Below are 13,145 nucleotides of genomic sequence, written 5' to 3'. Positions count from 1 at the left end.
TTGGGAGTCCCATAGGGCGCAGCATAATTGGTCCAGCGTCATCCGGGTTTGGCCAGTGTAGGCCGTCATTGAAAGTAAGATTTGTTCTTAACTGAATAGCCTAGTTAAATAAATACAAAGATTCTGCTGTGCATGCATTATTTGGTGTTTTACGTTGTTCACCGAGAATATGCCTAGAAGGCCAGCATCCCGGAGTCACCTCTTCTCTGTTGACATTGAGACTGGTGTTTTGCGGGTACTATTTAATGAAGCTGCTAGTTGAGGATTTGTGAGGCATCTGTTTCTCAAACTAGACACTCTAATGTACTTGTCCGCTTGCTCAGTTGTGCACCGGGGCCTCCCACTCCCTCTATTCTGGTTAGAGCCATTTTGCACTGTTCTGTGAAGGAAATAGTACACAGCTTTGTACGAGATCTTCAGTTTCTTGGCAATTTCTCGCATGGAATAGCCTTCATTTCCAAAAACAAGAATAGACTGACGAGTTTCAGAAGAAAGTTCTTTGTTTCTGGCCATTTTGAGCCTGTAATTGAACCCACAAATGCTGATGCTCCAGATACTCAACTAGTCTAAAGAAGGCCAGTTTTATTGCTTCTTTAATCAGAACAACCGTTTTCAGCTGTGCTAACATAATTGCAAAAGGGTTTTCTAATGATCAATTAGACTTATACAATTATAACACAACATGCCATTAGAACACAGGAGTGATGGTTGCTGATAATGGGCCTCTGTAGGTCTATGAAGATATTCCATAACAAATCAGCTGTTTGCAGCTACAATAGTCATTTACAACATTAATAATGTCTACACTGTATTTCTGATAAATGTGGTGTTATTTTAATGGACTAAAAATGTGCTTTTCTTTCAAAAAACTAGGACATTTCTAAGTGACCCCAAACTTTTGAACGGTAGTGTAGATGCTTTTGTTGTTTGTTCTTTGTTATAGAGCCAAACAGATTGGCGAAGTGGTTTATCCATGTATCTCAGTTTTGGATAGATAACCCTTTGTGATTGTTGTTTGTTTAGAGTTTTCTCATTTTCCCAGAAGTGGTTCGATTCTATGGATTCTTCAATTACATTGAGCTGATTTCTGACATGCCTTTCCTTCTTTTTCCGTAATGTATTTCTGTATTGTTTTAGTGATTCACCATAGTGAAGGCGTAGACTCAGGTTTTCTGGGTCTCCGTGTTTTTGGTTGGACGGGTTTCTCAATTTCTGGGTGGCACAGCGGTCTAAGGCACTGCATCTCAGTGTTTGATACATCACTACAGACACCCTGGTTCAAATCCAGAGGCACTAGGGCCTCGGGGTATTGTTTTAGTGAGCGTAGACTCAGGTTTTCTGGGTCTCCATGTTTTTGGTTGGACAGGTTTCTCAATTTCTTTCTTAGGTTTTTGCCTTCTTCATCAAATCATTTGTCATTGTTGTTAATTTTCTTTGGTTGTCAGCTTGACATTTTTTTATTTGATAGGGAAGCTGGGCAGTCAAATATACTGTTTAAGTTTTCTACTGCCAAGTTTACACCTTCACTATTATAGTGAAACATTTGTTCCTGGAAATTCTCTCTCTCTCTCTCTCTCTCTCTCTCTCTCTCTCTCTCTCTCTCTCTCTCTCTCTCTCTCTCTCTCTCTCTCTCTCTCTCTCTCTCTCTCTCTCTCTCTCTCTCTCTCTCTCTCTCTCTCTCTCTCTCTCTCTCTTGTTCACTAGAGTTCTATTAGGGAAGAATGTGTCCTTGTTCCACCACACCAAACCAGACGTGCCTCCCCATCAGAACATGCCTCCATTGTACTGACCATGTTCTGTTCTGGTGGGGATCCATGGTCCCCTAGGACCAGCAGGGTTTAGGCCTGGAGATATAGACCATGAGTTTGGCAATCTGGACTGTTTCCCTCGTCTGGTTTGACTGTAGCAAAAGTCCTTGTCTTGATGTCCGGTTATATGCTTACTCTCTCCTCCTCCTCCTCCTCCTCCTCCTCCTCCTCCTCCTCCTCCTCCTCCTCCTCCTCCTCCTCCTCCTCCTCCTCCTCCTCCTCCTCCTCCTCCCCCATCTTCCTCTTCCTCTTCATCCTCCCCCTCCTCTTCCTCCTCCTCCTCCTCCAGTTGAAGTGTTACCACAAGCGTTTCCGGAGCCCCATTAGGGATGTGATATTCAGAGTGCAGTTCCACACCTGTGCCATCCACGACCTGGGAGTGGTCTTCGGGAAGAATGAACTGGATCAGACTTTTAAAGGTGTGTGTGTGTATGTGTGTGTGTGTGTGTGTGACTGTGTGTGTGTGTGTGTGTGTGTGTGTGTGTGTGTGTGTGTGTGTGTGTGTGTGTGTGTGTGTGTGTGTGTGTGTGTGTGTGTGTGTGTGTGTGTGTGTGTGTGTGTGTGTGTGTGTGTGTGTGTGTGTGTGTGTGTGTGTGTGTGTGTTGTGTGTGTTTGTGTGCGTGGGTCAAATCAAATCAAATTGTACTTGTCACATACACATGGTTAGCAGATGTTAATGCGAGTGTAGCGAAATGCTTGTGCTTCTAGTTCCGACAATGCAGTAATAACCAACGAGTCATCTAACTAACAATTCCAAAACTACTACCTTATACACACAAGTGTAAAGGGATAAAGAATATGTACATAAAGATATATGAATGAGTGATGGTACAGAACGGCATAGGCAAGATACAGTAGATGGTATCGAGTACAGTATATACATATGAGATGAGTAATGTAGGGAATGTAAACATAAAGTGGCATAGTTTAAAGTGGCTAGTGATACATGTATTACATAAAGATAGCAATATGCAGTAGATGATATAGAGTACAGTATATACATATGAGATGAGTAATGTAGGGTATGTAAACATTATATTAGGTGGCATTGTTTAAAGTGCTTAAAGTGTTTGTATGTGTGGGTGACTGTGTGTGTATGTGTACGTGGGTGACTGTGTGTGTATGTGTACGTGGGTGACTGTGTGTGTATGTGTACGTAGGTGACTGTGTGTGTATGCGTACGTGGGTGACTGTGTGTGTGTATGTGTGGGTGACTGTGTGTGTGTATGTGTGGGTGACTGTGTGTGTGTATGTGTGGGTGGCTGTGTGTGTGTGTGTATGTGTGGGTGACTGTGTGTGTGTGTATGTGTGGGTGACTGTGTGTGTGTGTGTATGTATGTGTGGGTGACTGTGTGTGTGTATGTGTGTGTGGGTGTCTGTGTGTGTGTATGTGTGGGTGTCTGTGTGTGTGTTATGTGTGCGGGGGTGACTGTGCGGGGGTGACTGTGTGTGTGTGTATGTGTGGGTGACTGTATGTGTGTATGTGTGCGGGGGTGACTGTGTGTGTGTGTATGTGTGGGGGTGACTGTGTGTGTGTGTATGTGTGCGGGGGTGACTGTGTGTGTGTGTATGTGTGCGGGGGTGACTGTGTGTGTGTGTATGTGTGCGGGGGTGACTGTGTGTGTGTGTATGTGTGCGGGGGTGACTGTGTGTGTGTATGTGTGGGTGACTGTGTGTGTGTATGTGTGGGTGACTGTGTGTGTGTATGTGTGGGTGACTGTGTGTGTGTATGTGTGGGTGTGTGTGTGTGTGTATGTGTGGGTGACTGTGTGTGTGTGTATGTGTGGGTGACTGTGTGTGTGTGTATGTGTGGGTGACTGTGTGTGTGTGTGTGTGTATGTGTGTGTGTGTGTGTGTGTGTGTGTGTGTGTGTGTGTGTGTGTGTGTGTGTGTGTGTGTGTGTGTGTGTGTGTGTGTGTGTGTGTGTGTGTGTGTGTGTGTGTGTGTGTGTGTGTGTGTGTGTGTGTGTGTGTGTGTGTGTGTGTGTGGGTGAATGTGTGTGTGTGTCTTTGTAGCACGGCTTACACATGTTCGTGTGTGGCCTTTCCCAAAATGTAAATTGATTGTTGTTTAATGTGTGTGTGTGTACGTGTGTACCTGTGTTTGTTGAAGTGCGTACACATGTTCGCGCCTCTACTGTATTACCTGGCCTCTGTAAAAATGTGAAATTGATTGTCGTTTAATGTGTGTCACTACACAGATGAGAGATTTCCAGAATATGGGAAAGTGGAATTTGTCTTCTCCTTCGGACCTGAGAAAATCAAAGGTACAGGTAATGAGTGTATTTCAAGTTGAATGCTTCAATGCATGCTACATGTAATAATGTATACACAAACTATAGTTAGTACCATAAGGTAATGCAGCACAGCATGGATTGGTGTTAATTGATTGTGTGTTGTCAGCATAGTTAACTGCATGTGGTTACGCAGAAAGTACATGTTATGTTGTATTTCTGACATTAATGGGTTAAAGACTGCATTACCCAGCTGGCTTTGTGTCTCTCAGGAATGGGCCACCTTGAGAATGGCCCACAAGTGTCGGTGGACTACAATACCCAAGACCCCCTCATCCGCTGGGACTCCTACGAGAACTTCAACAGGGGCTGCGAGGATACAGGAGATGGTGAGCACCAAAACCACGCACACACACACACACACACACACACACACACACACACACACACACACACACACACACACACACACACACACACACACACACACACACACACACACACACACACACACACACACACACAAAGTTCCTAGTTGTCATACTTGGGTAAAAGAAACCTTAATAGCACTGGAGGCTGCTGAGGGGAGGATGGCTCATAATATTAGCCATAACAGAGCAAATGGAATGGCATCAAACACCTACAAACCAAATGTTTGATGTATTTGATACCATTCCACTAAAGCCACTCCAGCCATTATCACGAGCCCGACCTCCCCAATTAAGGTGACACCAACCTCCCGTGCTTAATAGAAAAGTGAAGGCCACCTTGTAAAATAGTAAAAAAAAGTAGTACTTTAAAGTATTGTTCTTAAAATAATTTACACACACACACACACACACACACACACACACACACACACACACACACACACACACACACACACACACACACACACACACACACACACACACACACACACACACACACACACACACACACACACACACACACGTACAAGTGCCGGACTCATCAGGCAGATGTTGACATGTAAAATCAGTAGAACCCCCCCCCCCTCCCCTCCTCACAGTCTAGAAGAAACCAAAGGTTGTTGGCTGACCTCCAGTTGGCTGGCAGTATACCTCAACAGCAGAACGGTGTGATAATTGGCCAATATCATTTTCATGAAATGTAATGAATGCCTCCTTGCGGCGGTAGAGCCATGAGAGCTATCTAGAGCCATATCACACTGTACAGTTAGGGACTTTCTGGTGTTACTGTGTGATGCAACCCTTGATTAGTTGTGGGGAACACAGTCCTCTCCTTGGACAGCAGGTGTTCCTATAGAGCCCCTGGTGTTTGGGAAATGATGGTGATAATGAGAGGCCACAGCATTTAGGAACATGGCACTTCCACTGGTACTTCCACTGGTACTTCCACTGGCATTCTACTGGTACTTCCACTGGCATTCTACTGGTACTTCCACTGGTACTTCCACTGGTACTTCCACTGGCATTCTACTGGTACTTCCACTGGCATTCTACTGGTACTTCCACTGGCATTCTACTGGTACTTCCACTGGCATTCTACTCGTACTTCCACTGGTACTTCCACTGGTACTTCCACTGGCATTCTACTGGTACTTCCACTGGCATTCTACTGGTACTTCCACTGGCATTCTACTGGTACTTCCACTGGCATTCTACTGGTACTTCCACTGGTACTTCCACTGGTACTTCCACTGGCATTCTACTGGTACTTCCACTGGCATTCTACTGGTACTTCCACTGGCATTCTACTGGTACTTCCACTGGCATTCTACTGGTACTTCCACTGGTACTTCCACTGGCATTCTACTGGTACTTCCACTGGCATTCTACTGGTACTTCCACTGGCATTCTACTGGTACTTCCACTGGCATTCTACTGGTACTTCCACTGGTACTCCCACTGGCATTCCACTGGTACTTCTACTGGTACTTCCACTGGCATTCTACTGGTACTTCCACTGGTACTTCCACTGGTACTTCCACTGGCATTCTACTGGTACTTCCACTGGCATTCTACTGGTACTTCCACTGGCATTCTACTGGTACTTCCACTGGCATTCTACTGGTACTTCCACTGGTACTTCCACTGGCATTCTACTGGTACTTCCACTGGCATTCTACTGGTACTTCCACTGGCATTCTACTGGTACTTCCACTGGCATTCTACTGGTACTTCCACTGGTACTCCCACTGGCATTCCACTGGTACTTCTACTGGTACTTCCACTGGCATTCTACTGGTACTTCCACTGGCATTCTACTGGTACTTCCACTGGCATTCTACTGGTACCTCCACTGGCATTCTACTGGTACTTCCACTGGTACTTCCACTGGCATTCTACTGGTACTTCCACTGGTACTTCCACTGGCATTCTACTGGTACTTCCACTGGCATTCTACTGGTACTTCCACTGGTACTTCCACTGGCATTCTACTGGTACTTTCACTGGTACTTCCACTGGCATTCTACTGGTACTTCCACTGGCATTCTACTGGTACTTCCACTGACATTCTACTGGTACCTCCACTGGTACTTCCACTGGTACTTCCACTGGCATTCTACTGGTACTTCCACTGGCATTCTACTGGTACTTACTTCCACTGGCATTCTACTGGTACTTCCACTGGTACTTCCACTGGTACTTCCACTGGCATTCTACTGGTACTTCCACTGGCATTCTACTGGTACTTCCACTGGCATTCTACTGGTACTTCCACTGGTACTTCCACTGGCATTCTACTGGTACTTCCACTGGCATTCCACTGGTACTTCCACTTGTACTTTCTCTGGCATTCTACTGGTACTTCCACTGGCATTCTACTGGTACTTCCACTGGTTCTTCCACTGGTACTTCCACTGGCATTCTACTGGTACTTCCACTGGTACCTCCACTGGCATTCTACTGGTACTTCCACTGGTACTTCCACTGGTACTTCCACTGGTATTTCCACTGGCATTCTACTGGTACTTCCACTGGTACTTCCACTGGCATTCTACTGGTACTTCCACTGGTACTTCCACTGACATTGTACTGGTACTTCCACTGGCATTCTACTGGTACTTCCACTGGTACTTCCACTGGCATTCTACTGGTACTTTCACTGGTACTTCCACTGGCATTCTACTGGTACTTCCACTGGTACTTCCACTGGCATTCTACTGGTACTTTCACTGGTACTTCCACTGGCATTCTACTGGTACTTCCACTGGCATTCTACTGGTACTTCCACTGGTACTTCCACTGGCATTCCACTGGTACTTCCACTGGTACTTCCACTGGCATTCCACTGCACCACCTCTCTCCACATCTAAAAGTAAGAGCATACATCTTCCTCAGCTGTTCGGACATTTTGATTCTTTCACATATTCATATTCACTTTCGTCTGTTTAAGCATGGCCAATCTAGTGACTACCTTGCCCTACCCCTCTTGCCTCCTCTTGTTCTCATCATTTCCCCCTATCTCCCCCTTTCTTCTCCCCCCGTCTTAGCTGCAGGAGCAGACCCCATGCCCCCCCCCCCCACACACACACCTGTCATTCACTCCTTTAAATAGCTGCTGCAGAAATAGGTGGTAGTCAGTCGCTCTGCTGGTAACCGGAACCCCTGCACTCCCACCACCACCCCCCACCCAGCTCACAGTGTGGGTGTGCAAGGGGCTAGGGCTGGGGGTCAGGAGATGACGGGACCCCACACCAAACTCCTGCTCACCTCCTCTCACCTCTACTCCCCTTCCTCCTCCACCTCCTCCACCTTACCCCTCTGCTTCTGCAGTCCCACCGCCCCATTCCATAGCCCTCACCGGGGCTGACATCATTCATCATGGTCCCTTTTGATTAGTATTGTGGACGGGACAAGACAATGAATACAGTGAGGGCAGTGGGCACCCTATCTTATGCCATCCATATGCCCCAAGTGGAGAGAGAGAGGAGGCAGTTGCACCAGAGCACAGGCCATGAAGTAGCCATCATGTCAAGCTAGGCCCTCGGCAGCCATTTTGGTGCAGCGGTAATACGCTCCAACATGCCCTATGTCTTGAATAGCAACCACTGTATTATATCATATTCAACTCTCTGGAGAGGTCTTGTGGTAATTGCTATGTAAAGAAGGTCATTGGGAAATGCTGGTGTTGGCAGTTTGATCCTAATTGAATGGACTAGATGTTTGGTTCTGGTTGGCTCAGCAGAAAGCATTCTGCCAGTCCCCTCGTTTAGCTAATTGCAGGCTTTGCTTCCTTAGCAGTTGGATTGGATCTGAAAAATGTGGATTCAGTACATGGTGCTAGAACATTGTGTGCCCACCATTCAATTTGTCTTCGGCTGAAAGTGAACCTCTATGAAAGGAAGATGTCTGTGTTCCAAGGCTGGGCTTGGGTTTTGAGCTAGGTTTCGTTCGTTTGCTAGCTGCTTTGCTACACACCTCAATGTTTCTCCGCCAAGGGGTCTACTCTGAAAATACCATTCCTCTCTCTCTTTCCCTTCCTCTCTTTCCCTCCCTCTCTCAAGGGCTTCAGCTTGGGTTCTGGAGTGAGGGTTCAAGACCGGTCGCTAGCTGCTTGTTGGCCCACCTCAACGTTTCTTCACCAAGGGGTCTGTTCTGAAAACACCGCCCTCTCCCCTCCCTCTCTCTTTCCCTCCCTCTCTCTCTTCCTCCTCTTTTGATCACTGTGTTGCGGTCAACAGGTCAGGTGAATGTCGATGAGGGACCAGTTTTTAGGCACTAGACTAATGGCTAACACGCAGATGGACAAGCTACGCTGTGTAGCCTAGCTTTCATTAGGTTCTGGACAAATGGAGGGTTTTCCCATAACTGTCGTGATGCTGTGTGCTCCAGTGGACTCTGGTCACTCGTCACATGTCATTAAAAGCATTAGGGCGGTGTTATTTGTCCGTGTGGTAGCTAGTCCTAGTCCTAAATGGCTGTTCCACCCTGGAGCGTTGATGTATATACAGTTGAAGTCGGAAGTTTACATACACTTAGGTTGGAGTCATTAAAACTAGTTTTTCAACCACTCCACAAATATCTTGTTAACTATCTATAGTTTTGGCAAGTCGGTTAGGACATCTACTTTGTGCATGACACAAGTAATTTTTCCAACAATTGTTTACAGACAGATTATTTAACTTAAAATGTACTGTATCACAATTCCAGTGGGTCAGAAGTTTACATACACTATGTTGATTGTGCCTTTAAACAGCTTGGAAAATTCCAGAAAAGTATGTCATGGCTTTGGAAGCTTCTGATAGGCTAATTAACATCATTTGAGTCAATTGGAGGTGTACCTGTGGATGTATTTCTTCAAACCTTCAAACTCAGTGCCTTTTTGCTTGACATCATGGGAAAATCAAAAGAAATCAGCCAAGACCTCGGAAAAGACATTGTAGACCTCCACAAGTCTGGTTCGTCATTGGGAGCCATTTCCAAACGCCTGAAGATACCACGTTTATCTGTACAAACAATAGTACTCAAGTATTAACACCATGGTACCGCACAGCCGTCATACCGCTCAGGAAGGAGACACGTTCTGTCTCCTAGAGTCCAAATCAATCCCAGAACAACAGCAAAGGACCTTGTGAAGATGCTGGAGGAAACAGGTACAAAAGTATCTATATCAACAGTAAATCGACATAACCTGAAAGGTCTCTCAGCAAGGAAGAAGCTACTGCTCCAAAACCACCATAAAAAAGCCAAACGACTGTTTGCAATTGCACATGGGGACAAAGATCGTACTTTTTGGAGAAATGTCCTCTTGTCCTCTTGTCTGATGAAACAAAAATAGAACTGTTTGGCCATAATGACCGTTGTAGGGAAAAGGGGGAGGCTTCCAAGCCGAAGAACACCATCCCGACTGTGAAGCACGGGGGTGGCAGCATCATGTTGTGGGTGTGCTTTGTTGCAGGAGGGACTGGTGCACGTCACAAAAAATGGCTTCATGAGGAAGGAAAATTATGTGGATACATTGAAGCAACATCTCAAGACATCAGTCAGGAAGTTAAAGCTTCGTCGCAAATGGGTCTTCCAAATGGACAATGACCCCAAGCAAACGGCTTAAGGACAACAAAGTCAAGGTATTGGAGTGGCCATCACAAAGCCCTGACCTCAATCCCATAGAAAATGTGTGGGCAGAACTGAAAAAGTGTGTGCGAGCAAGGAGGCCTACAAACCTGACTCCGTTACACCAGCTCTGTCAGGAGGAATGGGCCAAAATTCATCCAACTTATTGTAGGAAGCTTGTGGAAGGCTACCCGAATCATTTGACCCAAGTTAAATCATATAAAGGCAATGCTACAAAATACTAATTGAGTGTATGAAAACTTCTGACCCACTGCAAATGTGATGAAAGAAATCAAATCTGAAATAAATCATTCTCTCTACTATTATTCGGACACTTCACATTCTTAAAATAAGGTGGTGATCCTAACTGACCTAAGACAGGGCATTTTTACTAGGATTAAATGTCAGGAATTGTGAAAAACTAAGTTTAAATGTATTTGGCTAAGGTGTATGTAAACTTCCGACTTCAACTGTATGTGTCAGAGTCACGGCTAGCTCCTGGTAAGGTCTTGGTTTACATATTGCAATGACCTTTGTAGAAATCAGATGAAAGGAGTATATGAAAGATAAGCCTGTTTAAAAGGTCTGTATGAATAATAAGGTTATTGGTAGAATAATACATCACTAAGTGTTCATGATCCTGTGTAGCTCAGTTGGTAGAGCATGGTGCTTGTAACGCCAGGGTAGTGGGTTTGATCCCCGGGACCACCCATACGTAGAATGTATGCACACATGACTGTAAGTCGCTTTGGATAAAAGCGTCTGCTAAATGGCATATATTATATATTACTTTTAGCCTGGGTGCTGCTGAGATGTGTGAAGGGCATTGTCGGATTGTTACTAGTTGTGAGTTATTTGCACTTGTGTGCATCCACTTTGAGTGAATCTGTAGAAATTAGAGTGTGTGCCTGCATTCAAGCGTGTGTGTGTGTGTGTGTGTGTGCGTGCGTGCGTGCGTGTGTGTGTGTGTGTCTGTTTCACTAATATTCCTTCACTAATAGGACTTCACTAATTTCCCTGTACTCAGCTGTTGACCTGGGGTCCAACAAGGGAAATAGCTCTCGAACATTAGCATTCCATTTGTTTTGTGCTAGCCGCGACCATTCGTTAATGTTAACTAACAGTCTGAGAAGGTAGTGTTAGGCAAACGTAAGTGTCTGTTTCAGGTCTAAACTACCACTACAAATAATCAAGTGGCCTTTCTATTACATACAGTGCCTTCGGAAAGTATTCAGACCGCTTGACTTTTCCACATTTTGTTACGTTACAGCCTTATTCTAAAATGGATTAAATAAATAAAAATCCTTAGCAATCTACACACAATACCCCATTCACACACAATGAGAAAACAGGTTTTTATACATTTTTGCAAATGTATAACATTTTTATAAAAGAAATACCTTATTTACATACATATCCAGACCCTTTGCTATGAAACTCGAAATTTAGTTTAGGTGCATCCTTTTCCTATTGATCATCCTTGAGATGTTTCTACAACTTCATTGGAGTCCACCTGTGGTAAATTCAATTAATTGGACATGATTTGGAAAGGCACACACCTGTCTATATAAGGTCCCACAGTTGACAGTGCATGTCAGAGGAAAAATCAAGCCATGAGGTCAAAGGAATTGTCTGTAGAGCTCAGAGACAGGATTGTGTTGAGGCACAGATCTGGGGAAGGGTACCAAAACATTTCTGCAACACTGAAGGTCCCCTAGAACACAGTGGCCTCCATCATTCTTAAATGGAAGAAGTTTGGAACCACCAAAACTCTTCATAGAGCTAGCAACAAACTGAGCAATCGGGGAGAAGGGCCTTGGTTAGGGAGGTGACCAAGAAACCGATGGTCACTCTGACAGAGCTTCAGAGTTCCTCTATAGAGATGGGAGAACCTTTCAGAAGGACAACCATCTCTGCAGCATTCCACCAATCAGGCCTTTATGGTAGAGTGGCCAGACGGAAGCCACTCATCAGTAAAAGACAGCCCACTTGGAGTTTGCCAAAAGGGACATAAAGACTTCCAGACCATGAGAAACAAGATCCTCTGGTCTGATGAAACCAAGATTGAACTCTTTGTCCTGAATGTCAAGCTTCACGTTTGGAGGAAACCTGGCTCCATCTCTACGGTGAAGCATGGTGGTGGCAGCATCATGCTGTGGGGATGTTTTTCAGAGGCAGGGACTGAGAGACTAGCCAGGATCGAGGGAAAGATGAACAGAGCAAAGTACAGAGAGAGATCCTTGACAAAAACCTGCTCCAGAGTGTTCAGGATCTCAGACTGGGGTGAAGGTTCACCTTCCAACAGGACAACAACCCTAAGCACACAGCCAAGACAACGCAAGAGTGGCTTTGGAACAAGTCTCTGAATGTCGTGTGTGTGTGTGTGTGTGTGTGTGTGTGTGTGTGTGTGTGTGTGTGTGTGTGTGTGTGTGTGTGTGTGTGTGTGTGTGTGTGTGTGTGTGTGTGTGTGTGTGTGTGTGTGTGTGTGTGTGTGTGTGTGTGTGTGTGTGTGTGTGTGTGTGTGCGTGTGTGTGTGTGTGTTGCTGAGTGTTCACTGTGGCTGGAGACAGCAGCAGGCTGTGGTGTGGGCCTTGTTTATGGTCCTCCTCCCATATTTGGATGTGGCACGGCCCCGGGCATGTCTCGAATAGCTGGGTGGTAACAGAGAGAGAGGGTGAGGGAGGGAGAGAGAGAGAGAGAGAGTGGGGGACACGGGGACACAGTGAGTGGAACAGCCTGGCCAGGACCTTTTTGTTAGCTAACTGTCACCGGAGTTGGAACGAGAGAACGAGGGAAGCAGAGAGTAAAAGAAAGGACCAAATGAAGGGAAGGATATAGGCTGAGCGGTATTACAGCAGCTGGTGAGTACAGTACAGTAGTCAGGTCTAAGGGTTGACTGTGAGGGCTCAGGTGTTGATAGGGCTAATGACATAATTGCTAGGTGTCATATGTTTCTGATGTGGTTTTTAACAAAGTTTTGTTCAATTCAGTTAAATTGTTCTTTATTGTGTAGTGGTAGTGTAGAGGTTGGGAATACCTATGTTTTACATCACCTTTTGTTCC

General features: G+C 45.4%; 1 protein-coding gene across 1 annotated transcript in view; it reads left to right on the top strand.

Moving 5' to 3' along the window:
• The window catches only part of LOC124008290 (tensin-like), a 336,276-nt gene that overhangs the window by 298,382 nt on the left and 24,749 nt on the right, over window positions 1-13,145 (top strand). Inside the window, 4 exon segments of the mRNA XM_046319446.1 lie at window positions 2,098-2,227; window positions 4,009-4,074; window positions 4,314-4,430; window positions 8,534-8,617. Of these exon segments, the coding sequence (XP_046175402.1) occupies window positions 2,098-2,227; window positions 4,009-4,074; window positions 4,314-4,430; window positions 8,534-8,617 (397 nt within the window).

This window comes from Oncorhynchus gorbuscha, linkage group LG21 (assembly GCF_021184085.1).
Source record: "Oncorhynchus gorbuscha isolate QuinsamMale2020 ecotype Even-year linkage group LG21, OgorEven_v1.0, whole genome shotgun sequence".
In the NCBI taxonomy this organism is placed as follows: domain Eukaryota; kingdom Metazoa; phylum Chordata; class Actinopteri; order Salmoniformes; family Salmonidae; genus Oncorhynchus; species Oncorhynchus gorbuscha.
Note: the sequence above shows the minus strand (reverse complement) of the source record. Positions and strands in the feature narration are given on the sequence as shown.